This window comes from Gymnoscopelus braueri, assembly GCF_963280865.1.
Source record: "Gymnoscopelus braueri genome assembly, chromosome: 24".
Lineage (NCBI taxonomy): Eukaryota > Metazoa > Chordata > Actinopteri > Myctophiformes > Myctophidae > Gymnoscopelus > Gymnoscopelus braueri.
In genome coordinates, this window is record NC_137626.1 from 16278491 (window position 1) to 16300829 (window position 22339).

The following is a 22339-nucleotide window of genomic DNA, read 5'->3' on the forward strand; positions in this document are numbered from 1 at the left end:
TAAGCTTGTAGATCAGATATTTGTGCTTTTTTTTACAAGCATATAATAATAATTAATTATACAAAGGAATTATTGACACATTTAATAATTGTATTGATTTAATTATTTGTCTTGTCTGCCCTGTGCAATTTTTGATCACGAAGCCTAAAAGGCAAACGTAAATAAAATTGTCCCTCATATGTTCCAGCGTTCAATGGCCAAACACACAATTAAATCTAGCGACGACTAATCGTCAACTTTTGTAATTCGTGACAGGCTGGCGCTGGTCCCCGTCTGCACGGACGTCGCCCTCGCCAGCATGTCCGGGAGCCCCGGCACGCCGCCGGAGCCCGTCCAGTGCCAGTTCTGCGAGCAGGACCCGCCGCAGGAGGCGGTGAAGACGTGCGTGACGTGCGAGGTGTCGTACTGCGACGAGTGCCTGCGCGCCACGCACCCCAACAAGAAGCCCTTCACGGGCCACCGGCTCATCGAGCCCATGGCCGACTCGGGCCTCCTGCGCGGCCTCCAGTGCCCGGAGCACGAGGAGGAGAAGGTGAACATGTACTGCGTCACCGACGACCAGCTCATCTGCTCGCTGTGCAAGCTGGTCGGGAGGCACCGCGACCACCAGGTGGCGGCGCTGAGCGACCGCTACGAGAAGCTGCGGGTAAGAGTCTGTTATTATTTTTGTAATGGGATGTAACTGTGTCCCCTGTTTTTTTTTGCTCCGGGGCGCCTGTGTGTATAAAGGCTGGTTTAGGGGGTTGGAGGCTATAAGTGAAGTGGTGTGTCATTTATCAAGTAAGCCCCTCCTTTCATGCCTGCTGATATGGGGTCTGTGTATTGGGAACACTGGGGGGACAATACTGTACACACACTTCATGCAAATGAGTTATGAAGGCTCTGTTTGTTGTTTTGAGACGAAGGGTGTGATAAATTGCACCGTTAAGATTAGGTGATATCACAGTTTTTGGCTCAACTTCTTTATCTTTACGCATAATGCTGGTATATATTAGACGGCTGGCGTTTAGCCTTTGGGAGATAATACAAAATAAAATAAAATAAAGTAAAAAAATAAAGAAGTCTTACAATTTCTTAGTTTTTTAAGCTGTTACAACTGCCCAGAATACACGGTGACGTATCTCTGATGGCCTCGTTTTCGTCGGCAGTGCAGGTGCGTGTAGCCATGCAGAGTCACAGCACATGTTTAGCATGAGCAAGCAGGGAAGAATATAATTAACAACGATAGCACAGGTCACTGCCTATTTCAGTTACATCTCTCTCTCTCTCTCTCTCTCTCTCTCTCTCTCTCTCTCTCTCTCTCTCTCTCTCTCTCTCTCAAACTGTCTCTCAAACTGTTCTGGTTCTCTCTCTCTCCCTACCATACATCCAGTGAGATTACGCTACATTTTACTGCAAAACAGAATGGGCCAAGGCCTCTCAGATAACTATAATTGCCAACTGTAACATTAAATGAGCAATTATAAACAACATATATTGCATAATTCCAGCTTTTCACCCCTGTCATCTCTATAAAGTCAGCAAAGGAAGCAATCATATAATCTGCAACGCTGTAATGCGATGGCTGCCTTACAAGGATATATTTTATTTACAAAACATTTAGGGCTACACTTATCAGGTTATGGATTACAGAGGTAAACAAACCCATAATTCTTCATTTTTAATTAGTTTAGCTTGACTTCAAATTATAGACTAAATGCTCCGTGGATTCATTGTTTTCTTTGTGTTTTTCATTTTCATTAACCTTTTGCATATCTTTTAAGCCACAACAACAAAAATAACCTATAACTCAGTGATTCACCCATCGCCCACTCTTGCATGTTTAGCGGAGCGCACTGAGATGCATGCATTAGAATGTGCGTGATGTGTCGCGGAGGGCATTCATATTTTCTTTATGACTTCTCCCCACTATCTTTCATCACCAGTGACAGGGATGTTTATTGTTTACAGCCATAATAGGCGGTAGACATACTGTGTGAGTGTAATACTTCCATCCCGAGAGAGATCATTTTCTTCATAAAAACGTCAACATAAATGGTACAAAATGAATGTGAAGCACGGAGGCATGGAGCATGTGACTTCTCTGTGTTTATTGTGTGGTCACAGGCCAAGCTGTATGTATCGTATGTATGTTTTGTAAAAGTAGACCAATTATAGCTCGTACTGTATTGGCCATAAAGCCTTAACAGCCTGGTGAAGTTGAAGGTTCTATGACATTCATTTTAACTTTTTTAATTTTTTATGTTTTTTGGGGGGTTTTATGACCTCAATTACACCCCAAAAAACTGAACTTTGAACATTCAGTGGATTTTCTTGTTGTTGTTGAATAATTAGGCTGAAAAGTAATCTGGGATTGGCCCCTTGACTTTTGATGTCAAGTGACTTTGTGTGATATTTTATTAGGCAGAAATGTAAAAACGAGCACGAGTACAGTCAAACCCTTTGTCTATAAGGATACACCAAAAAAGTCCTTGCGGTCTTGTGAAGACGGAACACTGTGGAGTACCGTAATGTCAACACGTTAACCAGTAACCTGGAAGTCACATACAGCCATACATCATGGGTACTGTAGTCTATGCACTACTGCTATAGTTCCTATTTGTTTGGGAAACAGTGGTCTAATGCATACCAAAATGGAAAAGTTTGAGACCTGCCAAGACTAAGAGCTCCACTACCGCCCCCTAGAGCCCCCCTTACAGAAGTGTGTATTTGTATTTTGTATATTGTCTCATGTGCTTTCAGGGTCAGCTTGTGTCTCACCTCTCTGCAATTTATCTGAGTGACCGCACAGTCCATCCTCCTCCCATACATAAGTAACCCTGGGAACGTGCAAGCCCTCCATTCCAGGCAGCTGGCGCGTGTGCCGAGAGTCAGATCCACCGGCCAGATTAAGACCCCGTTGACCCTGAGCGCGTCCCCCCGGACACTTATTAGAATGACAGCGTGAACACATTGAAGGGGAGGGGGCGAGGCATTCTCTGCATACCGAGACCATTCAGTTCAATTAACTTCAAAACGTAACCACAATATGTAAGAACTTCTCTCAGTGGAAGAGGTAGGGCAGTGCTTGAAAAAGTATGTTTTACTTAAGTAAAAGTATCAAGTATAATATTTGCCTCCGAGATGTAGTGGAGTAGAAGTAAAAGTACTGAAAATTGGAAATACTCCAGTAAAGTAAATTACCTCAAAATTGTACTTAAGTACAGTTCTTGAGTAAATGTACGGTACTTTGCTACTTTACACCACTGTTAGTTATATTGTATAAATATATTCTACCAGACAGATTGGCTAAAATAACACTTTGTTCATTAAAATACTGTCATGTTGCAAGCCATGAGAGGTGAGGCGATGTCTCAATCTAGGCCGTTTCCTACAAGATTGGCAACTCAAGGCCCATGCAATATTCATGGCAAACACCAAGGTAGATTCTCAAGTGATAAAAACAAGAATATTTTCAGGTCTGTTTATTTATTTACAAAGTAGCCCCAAGCACGCAAGTCTGAGTGCCTGAGATTAGTACCTGGTATTATAATATGACAGGCAAAATAAATACACTTCTGCATACTGCATAACTTGAACGATTTTCTTGAACTAAACTACTTTCTTCGTATACAATACAAACTGGATTGGATTTATTAATGTATTAAAAAGTTAAAAGTTCTTGGTCAGATTTTCTAGGCAAACTCCTGCCTATCAGTGAGTTTTTTCCCCTCCAGATTTGCTGCAATGTGATATATAGTTGCATTGACTGGCTGTGGTGGTGTGTCTGATAACCTGGGGGCTTAGAGGAGAATTTCACCCCAGGCTTTCTCTTACCTTTATTTGAGGTTGTTAACTCCCCATAAGAGTGGTCCAGGAGCCCAAATTCATAACGAGCGATGTTGTCCATTTCGGTAGACCCCCACCGCAGTTCCAAAACGGGAGTATACGGGACGTTTATTTTATTTTTTCTTATATATATGTGTCGTGTAGGACCTCAGGGAAGTCACTGCAGCATTATTGTCACACGGGAGCCACCGTAGTGTTGTCAAAGTAGCTTTTGCTCTCGCGAGACTTCCGGAAGACCGTCTACCCCAATAGCACCCGGAAGTCTCGCAAGGCGAGATTTCAAACGTGATTTCAGCAAAAGCTACTTTGACAACACTACGGTGGCTCTGGTGTGACAATAATACTGCAGTGACTTCCCTGAGGTTGGGCTCCTGGACCACTTATGGGGAGTTAACAACCTCAAATAAAGGTAAGAAAAAGCCTGTGGCGAAATTCTCCTTTAACTGTGGGAACACCCTTTTCGGAGATAACAAATTACCCTCTTCACAGGAAACTGACGGTTAAGGGTTAGAAACAGTCAAAAACAAAATCTAATTCAAACATGTTTGAATTGTTTTGATAGAGGCCTCTGAAACACCCTAGTCTGAACTTTTAAACACCAGCATGTTGAACGTTTGCTGTGTGAGTGAGTGACAAATAAACCCAGCTTCATCCTCGATGCTTGTCATGTTGACAAGACGGTATTTGTCTGTTCCGCTGTGGCATAAACAATGGCCAGCTTGAAATGTACTCTGCCCTTCTGCAATCTGCACGTGTACACAGACTCAGCTAATTGCAGTACAGTATACACACGGCGAGTCATATACTAACATACACGTGCACGTGCACGCACACGCACGCGCGCGCGCACACACACACACACACACACACACACACACACACACACACACACACACACACACACACACACACACACACACACACACACACATACACACACATGCAGCACATGTCATCTATTGGAGTGTTCTGCATGCAAAACAACATCTGCTACAGTACATTCACTTCCCTGTAGGGTGTTTTTGGCCTTGACCTTTTGCCTTGAGGCTTGAGCGAAACTATAAACTAAACTCCTGTCACCATGATTCAAGAACTAGCTTAAGGATATGATGTAAGTCAAAGAATCATCTCAAAGCTGCTTTTGGGGACAGTGGAACCTTTATACGTCCAGGATAAAATATGTAATTTTTACTGTAAGTTTTGAAAGCAACTTTTTTATCCTTACTTACCTCAGTTAGTGAAACAAGTACTACAGAGTATTGCAATTATTTTATAGACACACAAACGAATGTCGCCACGTAACCGTCGAGCTGGAAGGCTAAGGTACATGCCAAGGTCAAGACCAAGGCACGGCCCCTTCAGGCCGGCCGGCCATCCCAGCCGTCGAAAACCAAGGCCTGTCGACTCAATATCGAGGGCCTCACCACCGCCAAAGTCATAAGACACTTCTTATTTTTTTATGGCAGAGAGTGGCCTCAGATACTGCACTTAAATGGATGAGACACTGAAACCCTCCCAAGAAACCAATACGAATTTTTCAAATAATTATGTAGGCTGGGAGGCCGAAGGATACCTCTTCATCTTCAAGAGAAGGTCTGCCAACGCCAACATATCGCTGCATGGCGAGGCGGTCGGGGCTGTATACCGCGTACAGTGACGTTTGACAGTAGAACTAATTACCCGGGCCTCCTCCCCGAGGCCCGCTTGTGGCGGAGCGGCAACTGCAGCGAAATCGCTTGAAATGTAAATACGCTTTCTAAATATAAGTGGACTTTTCCTGAGCGCGGTCAGCTGGTGTTCGAGGCACTTGCGGTGCAGTTTTTCTTCAAAAGAAAACCAAAGTCTTTTCCCCAGCATCTGCTCCTAATCAGCCGAGAGCAGTAGGAAAGTAGGGTTTTTACAAGTCACGGCTGTAACGCGTTTGCGCTGCATCTCGCTGAATTAGAATCCATCCTTTTGAAAGCTCAAAGTGAATACCGGCCTTTCATCGCCTCTGTCTTCTCTAAACCAATGAAAAGAATGTCCTTGCAATTATCCCTATGTATACTGTGTGTGTGCGTGTGTGTGTGTGTGTGTGTGTGTGTGTGTGTGTGTGTGCGTGTGTGTGTGTGTGTGTGCGCACGCGAGCGTTCATGTGATACACAGTATCTATTTACCTTTTATGTGTGCTGGGAATGAACACATTCGCCCTCGAGCGGTGCTTTTGCACTGACAGTGGTGCATTGTGGAAAATGATGGACACCCACACACAAACAAATACGAACATGGCCCTCAGCGTCGACCCGGACAAGTCCGCCGTTAAATCGCCCAGCGCAAATTGTCTCTCAACCCAAAACAACACTTGAGTCGGTGCAAAATGTACCAGCACAAGAATGTACTCCCCTGTGCACCCATGTGCTGTGGCCAATTACTAACTCCATCCGTCTCCCCATTACTGTGTGTGTGTGTGTGTGTGTGTGTGTGTGTGTGTGTGTGTGTGTGTGGTGTGTGTGTGTGTGTGTGTGTGTGTGTGTGTGTGTGTGTGTGTGTGTGTGTGTGTGTGTGTGTGTGTGTGTGTGTGTGTGTGTGTGTGTGTGTGTGTGTGTGTGTGTGATGACAGCGAGGACGAAAGAGAGAATCCAGGTGGACAGACAGACAGTGTACTCAGAGAAGAGAGAGAGGACAGAAAGACAGAAAGACAACGGAGAGAAAGGTAGCGGGTGGTCTGGCAAAGAAAGGGTGACTCAGAGCTAGTGAGACAAACAGGAAGAGAGAGAGACAAAGCAACAGAGAGACACAAGACATCTGACAACCCGGAAATTGCCGCTCTACACACGTTGTGATCTTGTATATCGGCTATTTACGTGACAGTGACACTGTCGTACGAAATTAATAAGTTAAGCATAAGACAGGCTGAAAGAGAAAGAGAGAGAGAGAACCCCCCAGGTTTCTGTGTCTATGTGTTTGCCACTACGTTTCCCATACGCATCTTATACAGCGTTGTCGGTATCTGTCTGTATTGTTAGCGCATGTGACAATAAATCACCTCGATCTGACCTGACTTAACCCATTCAAACCGGGCACCGAGTGCTGCGCTATGAGCTTGTAGATCTGCTATTTTTTGGAAAAATCGTGGGTCTTTCAATATATATATTTTGTGCGAACATTTGTAACTCAAATATTTGCTTCTGGGGATTCTACAAATGTGTTCTAAATCCTAATGAACGTTGCTATAGTATGGCCTGTGTTGGTTCTCAAAAATGATATGTATTTGACCGTGGACCCCCATCTCAAAATATTTTGTTCCAGGGACCCCCAGAAGTTGTAACAAGAGTTGAAAATGTTCGCTTTGATAAATATACATTTAAAGATTTGCACACATTTTCCACGATTTTTCAAAAATAGCAGATCTACAAGCTCATAGCGCAGCACTCGGTGCCGCGCTATGAGCTTGTAGATCTTCTATTTTTGAACAGCCAAATAAATCTTAAAATGACACACAGATGCGTTCCCGGTCTTAACCCATTAAGACCTGGAACAGTGTCATTTTTAGATTTGAGCTAAAAAGCATTATTTTACACTTTGGGCTATTCAAAAATAGCAGATCTACAAGCTCATAGCGCGGCACCGAGTGCCGCGCTACGAGCTTGTAGATCTGCTATTTTTGAAAAATCGTGAAAAATGTGTGCAAATCTTTGAATATATATATTTTTAAAGCGAACATTTTTAACTCAAATCTTTGCTTCTGGGGGGTCCCTGGAACAACATATTTTGATGGGGGTCCGCGGCCAAATACATACCATTTTGGGGGTCCTTGACATGAAAAAGATTGAGCACCACTGATATAGAAACATTTGTTTTTTCAGAATACTGCTGAGATTTAGGAGACATGTAGAATCGACTTCAGGTCTCAATGGGTTAAAGGGTTAATGTTGCCTCTGCCTCCCACAGCGCCCACACACGGGTGCGGTGTGTGGATTTGTAGTCGAGGTACCGTTTTGTCTTATCCGGCATTCAGAGACACTCCTCCGTCAGATGTAAACAGTGTGATTGCATTTAGGCAGAGAGGAAGTAAACATGCTCTCAGCTGGGTTTTGTAAAGCATCAAGAGAGGATGTGCTTTGTGTTTGTGTGTGTGGGCGGAGGACAGTGAGCGACAGAAATGTTTGCAGAGTGACAGAAAGGTATTATGTCATATGAAAAATGAGAGGGGAACTAAATGCATTCCTCTCTGTGGGTTGTACGGCTGCTCTCTTTGCGGCTATACGTCTTTCTGCATGCGCGCGTGGCGTGTGTGTGTGTGCGCGCATGTGCAAAGAGTTTAGTTCAGGGCTTGATTCAGTGGAGAGAGATTGCCATACATAATAAACACACATTCAGTTGTGGCTATGTGAAACTCTTTGGATAACAGAGTTGTTGTAGGTGTTGTTTGCTAACTACGCAATACTCAGGAAGTATTTCCTTGTTTCTCTAATTGAGGTAAGTATAAGGACAAAAAGGTTACTTTCAAACTTACAGTAAAAATCACATATTTTATCCTGGCCAGTTTGGACCCATAAAGGTTCTACTGTCCCCAAAACCAGGCTAGCAACACACATTTTTAAATGAAGATTAATTTAGCGGTAAGATTCTTTAGGAATAAATAAATTGAAAATTATAGCTGGACCATCAGAAAGGTAGGAAGGGAATAACAGAAACTGTAGGCCTAACGGAAAGGGCCATTGTAACTAAATATTGTAAAATTATACCCTTGTTCAAGCTCTTCCTTGGACTCAATCTGATGTCTTTCAATATTGACTCTAGATTCAGTTTTATCACATTTATTTGCCCCATTAGCAGCAGGGCTCTAAGGATGTCTGTCTGTCCCAATGGCCTTTCCACACCACCCGTAGGCCAACATTTCCAAGTACACACACCCGATATCTCCTAATCTAATAGGCAAATCGGCATGAAACTAAATGCACTCCGCAAGGATGAACGTATCTGATTTTGGTGACCCCCATGGTCTTTCCCCTAGCAAACACCCATTGGCCAAACATTCCACTCACATAAGATATCTCTAAATCTGATGGGCAGAATGCCATGATACTTGCTGAGTGTATTCAGGCTCTCCGGAGGATGAGCTCCAAACTATTTGAGTGACCTCACAGCCTTTCCCCTACCTTGTGGGGTTAGAGTGTCCTCTATGGTACTGGGAGGTCTGGGTTCAGTCCCCGGACAAGAGTCATACTAAGGATGGCACGATATGAAACTTTAATGTCACAATTATTGTGACCAAAATAATTGTGATTTACAATATTATTGCGATAATCAAAATATGCTTAAAACTCTCAAAATGCCACTTTTGTTAACCACCTGAACCCCATCCATAGTTTGGGGTGGAACATTTGCCAAAGAAGAAGAAGAAGAAGCTCAGGTCGGCTTGTAGATCGGCTATTTTTGGCAAAGACATTTAGAGAGTGAAAAAAAGACTGTATCAAGTACATTCTTTACAGGTGCGTTTTACCAATTCTAGAGGGTTGAAGTGGTACCGGAAATGCAGCTCGGCAAAGGTGAATTGATCCCAGTGTATGATGGAGGACAATTTCACGATAACTTAAAATCTCTATAAGTCCCTAATCTCTCATCCCTAATAGTCCATGAGCCAGACAAGATTTCATTATCGAAAGAGTGGGCAAAACCATACCTATATTAAATTGTTCATAGGGTCAATACGAGTAAATAAATATATAATAACCTCTCCACAGGAGCAGCTTTTTGTTATTTTCCCCATACGTACATGACAGGTGAAAAAATTACAAAATTTAAAAAAGAGTTATCATAATGAAACTTCCTGAGTTGATTACTTACATGAAGACAATGATTTATCGTATTACAAGTTTTCTGAAATTGTATATTTAAATATGCAAATTAGGCATTTAGTCCATGAGCTAGAGCATCAAAATTGAGCCAGATATTGAATATTCCCTCGTTAAAAACCTTTGACTCCAACATCTTAACAAAATGAAATAAGTATGTTGACTCTGGCTTTGTCCAATGTTCCAATGTTGATTCTGGAAAGTTATGCAAATGTGGGCATATTTTCCTAATGCCTAATTTGCATATTTAAATATACAACTTCAGAAAACTTGTAATACAATAAATCATTGTCTTCATGTAAGTAATCAACTCAGGAAGTTTCATTATGATAACTCTTTTTAAAATTTTGTAAATTTTTCACCTGTCATGTATGTATGGGGAAAATAACAAAATGTGTGATAACCATGAAAAAGCTGCTCCTGTGGAAAGGTTATCATAAATTTATTTACTCGTATTGACCCTATGAACAATTTAATATAGGTTTGGTTTTGCCCACTCTTTCGATAATCATTGCTCAATTTTGGGGCTCTGGCTCATGGACTATAAGTCATACCAAACAATATAAAAATGGTACCCAATGCCTCCCTGACGCACTCAGCATCAAGGGTTGGATAAGTCCCTGTGACATACTGGTGTCACGTCCAGGGGGTGTGCTTGTACATCAAGCTGCCTCACACTACAGAAACAGGCTCCTGAACTTTGAACCACGTGGCTCGGGAACCATTGGTTCCCAAGAAATGCTACTATATGGCCTTTCCTCTGGTGCCACCCTGAGGTGATGTCAGCTTTGCACACAAGATACCATGTATTTAGGGTTCCTGTTGGCACAGCCAGCCTTAGTCATGTTTTTCTTTCTTTCAGGAAGGCAGGCAGACAGGCAGGCAGGCAGACAGACAGACAGACAGACAGACAGACAGACAGACAGACAGACAGACAGACAGACAGACAGAACAACAGATAATCAGACACAGACAGACAGACAAGCCCAATTACAGACAGACAAACAGAGGGGGACATTCAGGGTTTAATTCCCATGACCTTAATACCAACAGACAATATGGTCACCATGTGACCATATTGAACTATTGACCAGTTCAGAAAAAAACGAAAACATGTACCATAATGCAAATGCTCAGACACACACACACACACACACACACACACACACACACACACACACACACACACACACACTGTGTGTGTGCATGCGCATGCGTGTGCGTGTTCGTGTGCGTCGACATGTGTGGATGCGAAACATGTGTGCATTTGAATGATGTGCTTGGTGCTGTTGACTTATTGTTGGAGCTGCCCTTTGTTTTGCCTGTGAGGGCTTCTCTCTGAGTGCTGGCTTGTTTGAACCCGTGTTGATTGTGACACTGGTGGAGTGTCCCTAGTCTCCATGCAGACCGCCGTGTCGTCATCGTCGTATTAAGGCCATCCATTAAGCCCACACAGGCAGTTGAATGAACTGCAGCACGCGCACACACACACACACACACACACACACACACACACACACACACACACACACACACACACACACACACGCATAATGCACACAAGATAATACACACTGACAAACAAAAAGAGACGCCCTCACCCCCCCTCCTCCCACAAACTATATTGCCTGTATATCTGGGCCTCTCAAACTCTCATCATCCCCGCCATCCCTTTTGTTTACACGCTATTCCCTCTGGGTAGATCCTTTTTAATAGCAACACATTACAGCAGGGCTCTCATTCACACTGACAGGCGCTCCAAAAATGTCTGAAGAGGAATTATTTACACTCTAGAGAGGAACATCTATGGGAAGTGATAATGCACATTCTGAGGCACAGCACTCAAGATGTGCTGCACGACTTTAAAAATAAGAGTGTTGAATCTTTCAACCTCTCAATAAGCACTGTAATAAAAATGCCAATATTAACGCATGAATGAAACAAGTGGGAAAAGACTAGCCTGGTAAACCCTCCCTCCGGAAATCTCAATTCCATTTCATTTCAGGAGTGAGTCTGGCCTGATCCGCCTGTCTGCAATATTGGCTGTGCTGGAGTTGGGCGGGAGTAATACCGTTGACTGACAACCCCTTCAGCCAATGATAATTTTTCCCCTTCAGCCAATCAGCAGTTCACCAATCTTAATGTGACGCGACGGGACTTTTGAGACAGCCATACCCAAAATGGGTTGCCTTTTTCGGGTACAATGGTGTCACTGCCCGCCCCTACCGGTTCTCTAATTTTTTTTTTTTAAATAGGCTTTGTCATGATTAATTGACCACATATATGAAGTTAAACAACTACATTCTATCCAAACGATATCTTATAAGTAAATTCCGTGCCTCAAAATAGAAGTTAGAGAGCTTTTTGAAGTAAAAAAAATAGCGGAGAAAACTGCCCACAGAAAAAGATGGCTGCCGTTCGTGTTTTGGGCTCACTCGAACTCGCCACCTGATTGGCCAACTGTCGCTGTCAATCACAGAACGATGTGCGACGACGCTGATAGGCGCGGCCGTTTGGCATATACAGCCAATATTGCAGAGAGGCGGTTCATGCCAGACTCACTCCAGGAATCAAATAGAAATTAGATTTCCGGAGGGAGGGTTTACCAGGCTAGGAAAAGACACCTTTTCCATGTATTGTTGAACCAAATGCATAGGTCACCCAATTCTCAATAAGAGGAGAGGGGTTTATCTTTACTCTTAAAGCTTAAAGCCGGTCAGTGCACAGATGCAGCAGCCATAGCCTCGGAGTGGCTTAAGCACGCTCCGGTTGGCAATAACATGACGGAGCTGTGAGTAAGAGAGAGGCGGCTTGTTTCCCTGTAGAGAAAAGGGCACGCAAAAGAGGAAAAAAAAGGGGGGAAGGAGAAAGGCAGAAGAAGGGACTGCACAAAAAAAAAACTAAGACAAAAAGTCCACATTGCGGAAGATGCAGGGTAGAGAGACGCGCTGGCTAGCTGGCACCTGTTTCGTTCCGTTAGCCAGGGACGCTGCATGCGTGCTCTCGTAGGGCAAAGGCTTTTGATGGGTGATTTGCCGCTTGGCTGAGCTTTTGGGCACGGCCGGGACAGGCTCTCTCCCACTCGCGTTGTCTCGTAGTGATCCACGGCCGGGAGAACTCTAGAAGCTCTCTCCCACTCGCGTTGTCTCGTAGTGAAGTAAGGATTCACGGCCGGGAGAACTCTTCTGAGAGAGGCTCTCTCCCACTCACTCGCGTTGCCTTGTAGTTGCACTGTAGTTGGTCATCCTCGGTCGGAAGAAGCCTTGTAGTTGCACTGTAGTAGTTAGTGATCCCACGATCGGGAAGACGCGGGAAGAGGCAAGATGAGGAGGCACCACCGAAGAGACGAGGGACATCATCACCGTCCAGAGGTATTGTGGGTAGACGAGACCTCCTCGACACTCAATCTTTGACTACCGTGGAGAAAGTTAGTGCGGCGAAAAAACTGTTGTGGCTGTTGTGTTTTTTTTTATAGCTTTTTGAATGAATCTGTGATGTAATACATATAGCTCTTGCTCTTGGTTTGCGATCAGATTTGTCGGTGTCTCACATCCCAGCTTGTGGTTGTTTCCCCTGCTGTTTTCCTTTTTAGAAGTTTGACTTTTGAAGGCGGGATATGTGATACCCCGCTGGCTTGACACTTTTTTGGCTTCTGGCGAAAAGCTGAAAAAAAACCTGGGGGGGTGTTGGCGTGGGAGTGATCTGTTGTTGCACTTCTCTTGTTGCCTCTTTTTATCGTTTCTTTTGCCTTCATCCTCTACTCCTTTTAATGTTCAACCGTTTTTGTTTTTGTTTCGTTTTTCTCTCTCTCTCTCTCTCTCTCTCTCTCTCTCTCTCTCTCTCTCTCTCTCTCTCTCTCTCTCGTTCAGCAAGCCCTGGACTCCAACCTGAGCAGTTTGATCAAGAGGAACAACGAGCTGGAATCACTGATGGGGAAAATGATCCAGACGTGTCAACATGTGGAGGTGAGCCACTCCGTCCCCATGAGGGCACACGATGGCCCGTTTTACTCTCTCACCATAATGTTTCATGCTGAGATGTTGTACTCTCCATTTTTGCAGAGAAACACAGGGATTTTTTAATGCATATTTCAATATTTTTTCAGTTTGTATTTGTAGTATTCAATGTTATTCCATAATATTACAGGAACTTCAATTTCAAGTTCATTGTCACATCACAAGTTTTCACCATTTAAGGAGAGGGCAAAATTGTTTTGCGCAGGCTTCCCTCAAATTACAGTTAAGACAAATATAGGAATTAGAGTGAAAAATTGCAAATATGCAATGAAAAATATACATAAAGTTTGTGACAGTGTTCCCAACCTGTTGTGTAACACATCAAATAATTATACTGTAATGTATTATGCTTGTACTGACATAATGCATGCTTTATGGTCTATTCTAAAAGAAAAGAACAGATGGTTCTGTACCAGCTTGAGCTCTTTATTTACGTGATCATTGGTTCTCAAACATTGCCACGCGAAGGACCATCAAATTGGTATGTAATTTGGCTGCGGACCCCCATTTGAAAAGATTTGTGCTATTGAAACGTTTCAAAATGATTCCTAATATTTCCCCAATTATTGAAGATTCTTCGACATGAGGAAAACACAACGCTTTCCAACACACTGTATTCGGAAAATAGCTGATACAAGTACAGTACTTTACAGTGCTATTTCCGAATAGCAGAAGTAAAAAGTGTAAACTGAACAGTTGTTAAAGTGTTTAAACTGTTCCTCATTTTGCTATGCATCCCCTTGGAACCCCCTAAAGGACCCTTAGGGGGGTAATTTAGGGGGGTCTTTGACATGAAAAAGTTTGAGAACCATTGCCTTTGCCTGTTCACTTTCTATTGCCTCTGTGTCAATACTGTGGCAATATTAAGGAGTGTGTGTTTGCCAATGCTAACACTCGAGCTTGTTGGTCATGTAACGCTGGCCTACTAAGAAGCTTTAAATATAGCCATGCCACGGGGCAGAGAGGCAGTGACTCCCACCACCACCACCCCGCCACCCACCCTCGTCTTAGCATCTATGACTGACGTGGCCTTTACAGGCAGGCAGCAAGGACCATTTATTAGATTCATCAAAAGATATGTTGTTGAAAAGGGACCCTGTCAGAAAGGGGCACGGTATTACTCACCGAACACACCACTGGAATATTAGACGTGGTTTTACATCGCCGCTGTCGAGTGGAAACCTCAATATAATATCTCAATATTCTTAACTTTTTTTTGTGTTTTCTCGTATGTATGTATATATACAGTATGTATTTTTTTAAAGGTTAAAGTACTATATGCTGATAGTAATCATTGCTACAGAGCGTTTGTTCGGTCACAGGGGTCTATCCAGCTCTTTAGTAAACAGAATATAGTACATTTTCAGGTGTGACAAATTTTAAGCCAACCAGGAGAGAGCACTGAAAAAGCATTTTCTGTTTAATAAAGAGCTGGAGAGACATGGGAGACTCCTGTTACTGAACAAACACTCTATAGCAATGAGTACTATCAGAATATGGAGCTATTTAACACTTATTTTAACCAAAGTAAATCACTTACCCTACCTTTAACGCCCTACTTGAGCATGCTACGGTGTCACAGAAAAGCAGCGAAAGTAGCAGATCCGCGAGCTCAAAACGCGGCGCGAAGCGACGCGTTTCGAGCTTGCGGATCAGCTACTTTTGCAATTTTTTTATTTGAATCCTGAAAAGTAACAGTTTTGGACATATGAGGTTTCCGCCCGACAGAGACGATATGCTAGCCATGTGCATGCGTGGCTGCACACATGTAGCATATGTAACTCTGTATTCCTTGGAACTGGGCCACGGTGTAGCAAGCCGTCACGCAAGCGTGTTTTCCACAGACTATATACCAAAGGCGCACTTTCCACTTTTGATGATACAGACATTTTTTTTTTTTTTTTACAGCCATTTAGACCGGGGAAGAATCTGTGTCATTTTAGATTTTTTTTTGGCGGCCGCGCTATGAACTTGTACATCTGCTATTTTTGAAAAATCGTGAAAATGTGTGCAAATCTTTGAATATATATTTGTTTAAAGCAAACATGTGTAACTCAAATCTTTGCTTCTGGGGGGTCCCTGGAACAAAATATTTTCAGATGGCGGTCCGCGGCCAAATACATATAGTTTTGTGGGTCTTTGACATGAAAATGTTTGAGCACCACTGATATTATAGCAACATAAGTGTTTCAGAAAACAGTTTTAGAATATTAATATTTCACGCAAGCATGTTTTCCACGGACTAGATACCAAAGGCTCACTGTCCTCTTTTGATGATGCAGAGAGTTTTTTTTTGTACATATCTAAAACACAAAGAAATGCATCAACAAACATGCCATTTTCACCCTTTCGGCGCTCAGCTGTAAAACAGTTCCCTTTCAAAACCGGAAATGAATGAATTATGCATGGCAGGCTTAAAAAAAAAAGAGAGAAATACGTCCTGACCCCATTTCCCCAGTGCATTATGTATATACTGTACACAGGCTCAACACACACTCTCTGACCTCCTAGAATAACTTGATGCGTACAGTAGGGATAGCAGGATGTCTGAGTGCGTGTGTGCGTGTGTGCGTGTGCAGTGTGCGTGTGTGTGTGTTGCGTGTGCGAGGCGGATATGCTCTTTGTCATTATATACCAAAGAAAGAAACCATGCATGCTAATTTGATGATTACTAAGCTCATGATTAAAGCACACCCTCTTATGTTTTCATTTAATGAAGATAATGAAGATCTTAATTTGAGGTGAACTCTGACCAGAGCCTGACCAGCACCAGATTTGTGGGTCCAATGCCAGTCCAGATCTTTGGACGGTCCTAGACTCTAGACTGTTAAAAAAAGAAAAGAAAAGTGGAAAAACTATTGTAATCAAGTTTTTTCAAAAATGGTAAATTAGAATCTACAAGCTCCCAACGTGTCATATTGCGAAACATTGTGACTTGTGAGATCAATTTTTGTCCCCTCTTGAAAGTAGGTTGAAAGCGGTTAGAAATCAGGTCTCATCGGTTGCATAATTGCAGACATGTCGTAATGTCGTAAAAAGAATAATGGCTGGTATATTTGCCAGACTGAGACATCAGTCTGGCTGTATCACTCTTGACAGCGTGGCTTCTGGCTTTACCTGTGAGAGTGCTGAGAAATGGAGCAAATCTCTCACAGCACGCAGGAGCAAACAAGCAACATGGCATGCAGTTTGCAGGGCACTGTATGAATATTTTAACCCGTGTTTAATCTATTACAGAGCAAGCTGTTCTGGAGACAGCAGCTTTGATTTGCAGAGAGTTTGCTACTGTACGAGATGCTCCAATGCCATTAAAAGTCTCTTAACATGCATGGCCGTATACAGTATGTTCATACATGCGTATGTGCCGTGTTGGAGAAGCTACTTTCAAAGGCACCAAATACAGCAAAGCTACCCTTCCATCCATCCATCTTCAACCGCTTTTCCGGAATCGGATCGTGGAGGTAACAGTTCCAACAGAGATTTTCCAAAGCAACATTAGCAACTTCCTCCCGGGGGATCCCGAGGTATTCCCAGGCCAGTGTGGAGATATAATTCCCCCATCTGGTCCTCAGTCTGTCACGGTGTCTCTTCCCAGAGGGAGGTGCAGCAAGGACCTCCCTAGGGAGACGCTCGGGGGAGACGTCCGAATCGCCTAAGATGGCTCCTTTCCAAGTCAAGGAGCACCCGTCTGAGAAAACCCATTTTGGCCGCTTGTATCCACGATCTTATTCTTTCGGTCATGACCCACACTTCATGACCATAGGTGAGAGTAGGAACGAAGATTGTTCGGTATATCGAGAGCTTTGCCTTCTGGCTCAGCTCTCTTTTCGCCACAACAGTGCGGTACAGCGACTGCAATACCGCTCCTGCTGCTCTGATTCTCTGGCTGATCTCTAAAAGCTACCCTATTGTAGAGAAATCTAGTTTGGTTATATCTACTGTAAAGCTACTACTAGGTCAAAAATGATCAAATTGACAATGCACACGTGACAAATATGTTTAAAAGTAAAGCAATTGAATAATGCGGAATGCATTGTAATCTCAATTACAAGGAGAATTGCAGCGCCATACATTTCCACAGGGGAAGAAACACTGGCTTATCTTGGCTATAATGTGAGAGCTGCTGGTTAGACGTTGACAGTGTGGTTGTACAGTACAAGTTATTAGAATACGGCTCCTGCTGTTCTCTAATATGAAGCCTAGGGAGGCTTCTTTGTTATTTTTGTGAGATTTGTGGGGGAGTTGATGAGCTTCATTAGCAGACACTTCTTTGAGGACGCACACACACACACACACACACACACACACACACATACGCACACACTCGCGCACACACACACCTATAGTCCTGCGACCATGGCCGCCAAACAGTGTTAAACAACAGAGCCCATAAGGGCCATATGAGCTGACACTGGCCCTCAAACGTGCCATGGTTTACAGCTTCTAATAAACATCAGGGGGTCAAATGTTACAGTATATATAATGTCCTGGACCCCAGCATTCCAACAGCTTCTGTGATTGCAAAGTTCTTACCTATATGTCCAGTTTACTATACAAAGCTGTCCGATGTATTGACAGACATTGTAAAGATAAAAGATAAAAAGACCATCTGGTTGTCAAAGAATGACTGGAGTCTGGCCTTAGCAAAATGCTCACGTCGTGTCATATTTGGACTCTTGTTAAAGGCCTTTTTCAGTCTTGTCAGAAAGTTCAGCATGATTTAACCCATTTAGACCGGGAAATAATCTGTGTCATTTTTAGATCTACAAGCTCATAGCGCAGCACTGAGTGCTGCGCTATGAGCTTGTAGATCTGTGTGCAAATCTTTGAATATATATATATTTTTTTAAGTGAACATTTTTATACTTAAATCTTTGTCCCTGGAATCTTTGTCCCTGGAACATAAATATTTGACAAATGTTCGCTTAAAAATATATATATTAAAAAAAATTGCACACATTTTCCAGATTTTTCAAAAATAGCACATCGACAAGATCTTGTCGATCTGCTATTTTTGAATAGCCCAAAGAAATCTTAAAATGACACAGATGCGTTCCCGGACTGAATGGGTTAAGAAATTGCTTTTCTTCAAGCCCATTCAGTCGAACATTTTAATTTTCACACATTCCCCTGTTGCGTTTCGTGGTTCATCAGGGTTTTGCGGCGTCGACGGCCGCTGTAGAAATAAAGAAAAGGACTGTCGAGTCAACACAGTCTTTCATTCAGAGTCAGCCAGCCAGCCGGCCGTGACATGCCTTAACGTGCTGCGCGCGCACACACACACACACACACACACACACACACACACACACACACACACACACACACACACACACACACACACACACACACACACACACACACACACACACACACACTGCATGGCCTCCCATTGATCCAACACCTTGGCTTTCACAGCTGCTCTGTTCATGACTCTGACTCACCACCAGGATGGATACCATACTGTACTGTACTGTACTGTATGTCCTTGCTGTAGGGCAGAAACCTTGTATCTCCATATTTTTGGTAAATTAATGCCCTACTTCACTGTCTCCCAAACAGTGGGTTGTTGGGACCCATCTTTGGGCCGCGGAGCAATTTTTATGGGTCGCAAGTAAATATGTAAAAAGATTTCCTCAATTAAAAACAATTCCAACATTTTTCTAAAGTATTTCATGAATAAATTTAAAAAACTGATGATCTACAAGCTCACAACGCCTCACGTCGTGACTCGTTGTGAGCTTGTTGTGAGCTTGGCTATTTTCACTAGTTTGGGTCTCGAGCTAAAAGGTTTGGGAACCCCAGGGCCTACTTAATCGCACAAAACTAGTGAAAATAGCCGATCTACAAGCTCACAACATGCTCGCATCGCAAGGCATTGTGAGCTTGTAGATTGGATATTTTCTATTTTTTTTTAAATGTACGTTTTGGACATACAAGGTTTCTACCAGACACAGACAGCGACGATATATCATGTCAATTCACTCGAATGATTGAAATTAAATGGCTACTCAGTCCTCTTACGCCAGCCCTTGGAACCGGTTGTGGTTTTATTTGGTCTGGCGGTACATTGTGCTGAAGGAGGCTGTCACTTAAAAGTTTCCCCCAAAACAATGAGTGAATTACTGTCTTTGACAATTTGTGATGCTCACTCCGCCAAGACCGGAGATGATGACATCTGGGAGGATACGTCACTCATCTCCCTGGAACAGCCACCCACAGGAGCACACGCACACACACGCACACACGCACACGTGCACGCACACACACACACACACACACACACACACACACACACACACACACACACACACACACACACACACACACACACACACACACACACACACACACACACACACACACACACTCTCACGGGCACACGCACGTGTGCACGGCACACGCACACGCACACACAGAGTGAAGGTTGGTTCACTGTCATAAGATGTTTCAAGCCCTATTCTTCGGCGTAGACATTTGGTGTAGACTCGAGGAGGGATAAATGGAGGGGGCCAAGTATAGAGCCCTGGGGGACTCCAGTAAACAAAGTACATATTCCGGTATGGGGTTTAAGGGCTAAACTCATTGACAAAACTCTTAGGTCGTTGGTCAAGTTCATAGACTGCTGGCTGATAGAAAAAGTTTCCATTTTCTGTGTGCTTGAGTTCAGAGTGAATTAAAAGTGAAATGCAATGGCTCTGGGATGAACACGTTTACGCCATACTCACACACAGATGGCTGCCTTGGCATATGTCATGTGTGGTGTAAAATGTGTAGAGCATCTGAGCGCTGTACTGTGTATAGCATGTTTTCTGACAGGGACATTAAGTGATTCACTTAACACTCACACACACACACACACACACACACACACACACACACACACACACACACACACACACACACACACACACACACACACACACACACACACACACACACACACACACACACACACACACACACACACACACACGTGCGCACACGTGTATATATATATTGAGACGTAAACATCAATAAAAGGCTTAAAATATTCAGCGACATTTTGCAAAATCTATTTGTACTGTGTGTGTGTGTGTGCATGCGTGCATGCGTGTGTGTGTGTGTGTGTGTGTGTGTGTGTGTGTGTGTGTGTGTGTGTGTGTGTGTGTGTGTGTGTGTGTGTGTGTGTGTGTGTGTGTGTGTGTGTGTGTGTGTGTGTGTGCAAGCGCGTGCGTGCACGCCTAAAACATCACATAACCCAAGTTATTTGATTAATTGACTGCATTGATATGATACATCATAATGTCCCCATACTCAGCTTTTCTCAATATTTTCTTTAAATTTCACGGCCCCCAGTTTGTTATCCATTAGGCCAGAGACCCGAATTTGATATGAATTGTATCCGTACACTATAAAATCTGTGTTGGATTTTACAAATGGAACCAAGTGCATAAGGCTCTATTTTGGTTCCTAGCTATCAATCATTTAGCTGGGGACCCCCTTAAGGACCCCTGGAGGTCCGCGGACCCCCGCGTTGAGAATCACTGCTATTGTATACAGTATATATTGGGTTTATTAGCTTGCCATGCAGGTGGGAATAAATCAAATTGGATATACACTCAACAACATACTGTATGAAGCAGAGCGCATTCAGCGCAATACAACTTAAAGCTTAAGACTGCCAGTGCTTCAATGCATTCGCATACACTTGATAAACAAGCATAATAACAAGACTATAGATTAGAATTTCCCAGCAGGCTACGGCGAAGGGCTTAGCCTCCAACCAAAGAGATTTCTATACAGAGTAAACAACAGGATGAGAATTCAAGTCACCTTCCAACACTAAGGGGCAAGGTGGCTAATTAGTGGTTTTGGAAAAGACGCGTTTGCATTTCAATTGCTACTCTTCCTTTATTAAGAGCGGAGCCCTAGTAGCTGTTTTCAAGGCCAATGTAAGGTACATATAATACAGAAACGACACAAGAGCTATTCATTTATTTGAAACTCTGGCCCTGGTGGCAATGTGTGTTGATGCAAATAAAAACTAAATCCCCACAGAACATGAACTGTTTGAGGGGGAAATTGAAAGTAATCCCCTCATATCGCACATTGACGTGAGCAAGTACGCAAGTGTGGAAGTGTATGTGTTTGTCTATGTGTGTGTGTGTGTGTGTGTGTGTGTGTGTGTGTGTGTGTGTGTGTGTGTGTGTGTGTGTGTGTGTGTGTGTGTGTGTGTGTATCTGTGTGACGCGAGTGAGTTTGTAACACTCTCGTTGGCATGGCAACACTCAGGGGGAGGGGGGACTGTCCTCGCTTTCTTCGCTGCTGTCGTATAGTCACGTCTCCTCTTGCCAGAAAACACTTTTTTTCCCCCTCCAAGATATTAATAGGTCCAACAGGGAAATGGATATACAAGCAGAAATATGGGACATTATGAGCAGACCTTCTGCTGCAGAAAAATAAACGTGAACTTTCGGTTATTTTCATTCGCCCGTTTTGAATCGTAAAGCCCTTGACTCTCTGCTGCTATAAAATGAGCTCAGTGCCCTGTGTGTCAGCGCTGAGAGCAGAGCTCAATGGCATCTCTCATACCGAGTGTTTCAAATAAACATTCACGTGCACTCTTTGACATTTTCCCCAGGTGCATTATACCTTGTATCATTCATCATATTCATC

General features: G+C 43.3%; 1 protein-coding gene across 1 annotated transcript in view; it reads left to right on the forward strand.

Annotated features, from left to right (window-relative positions):
- Positions 1-244: 244 nt before the first annotated feature.
- LOC308080493 (E3 ubiquitin-protein ligase Midline-1-like) overlaps positions 245-22339 on the forward strand; it is a gene marked incomplete at its 5' end in the record, with an annotated part of 43622 nt that continues 21527 nt past the window's right edge. Inside the window, 2 exons of the mRNA XM_080422390.1 lie at positions 245-646; positions 13535-13630. Coding sequence (XP_080278516.1) covers positions 245-646; positions 13535-13630 — 498 coding nt within the window. The remainder of the gene's footprint in view (positions 647-13534; positions 13631-22339) is intronic.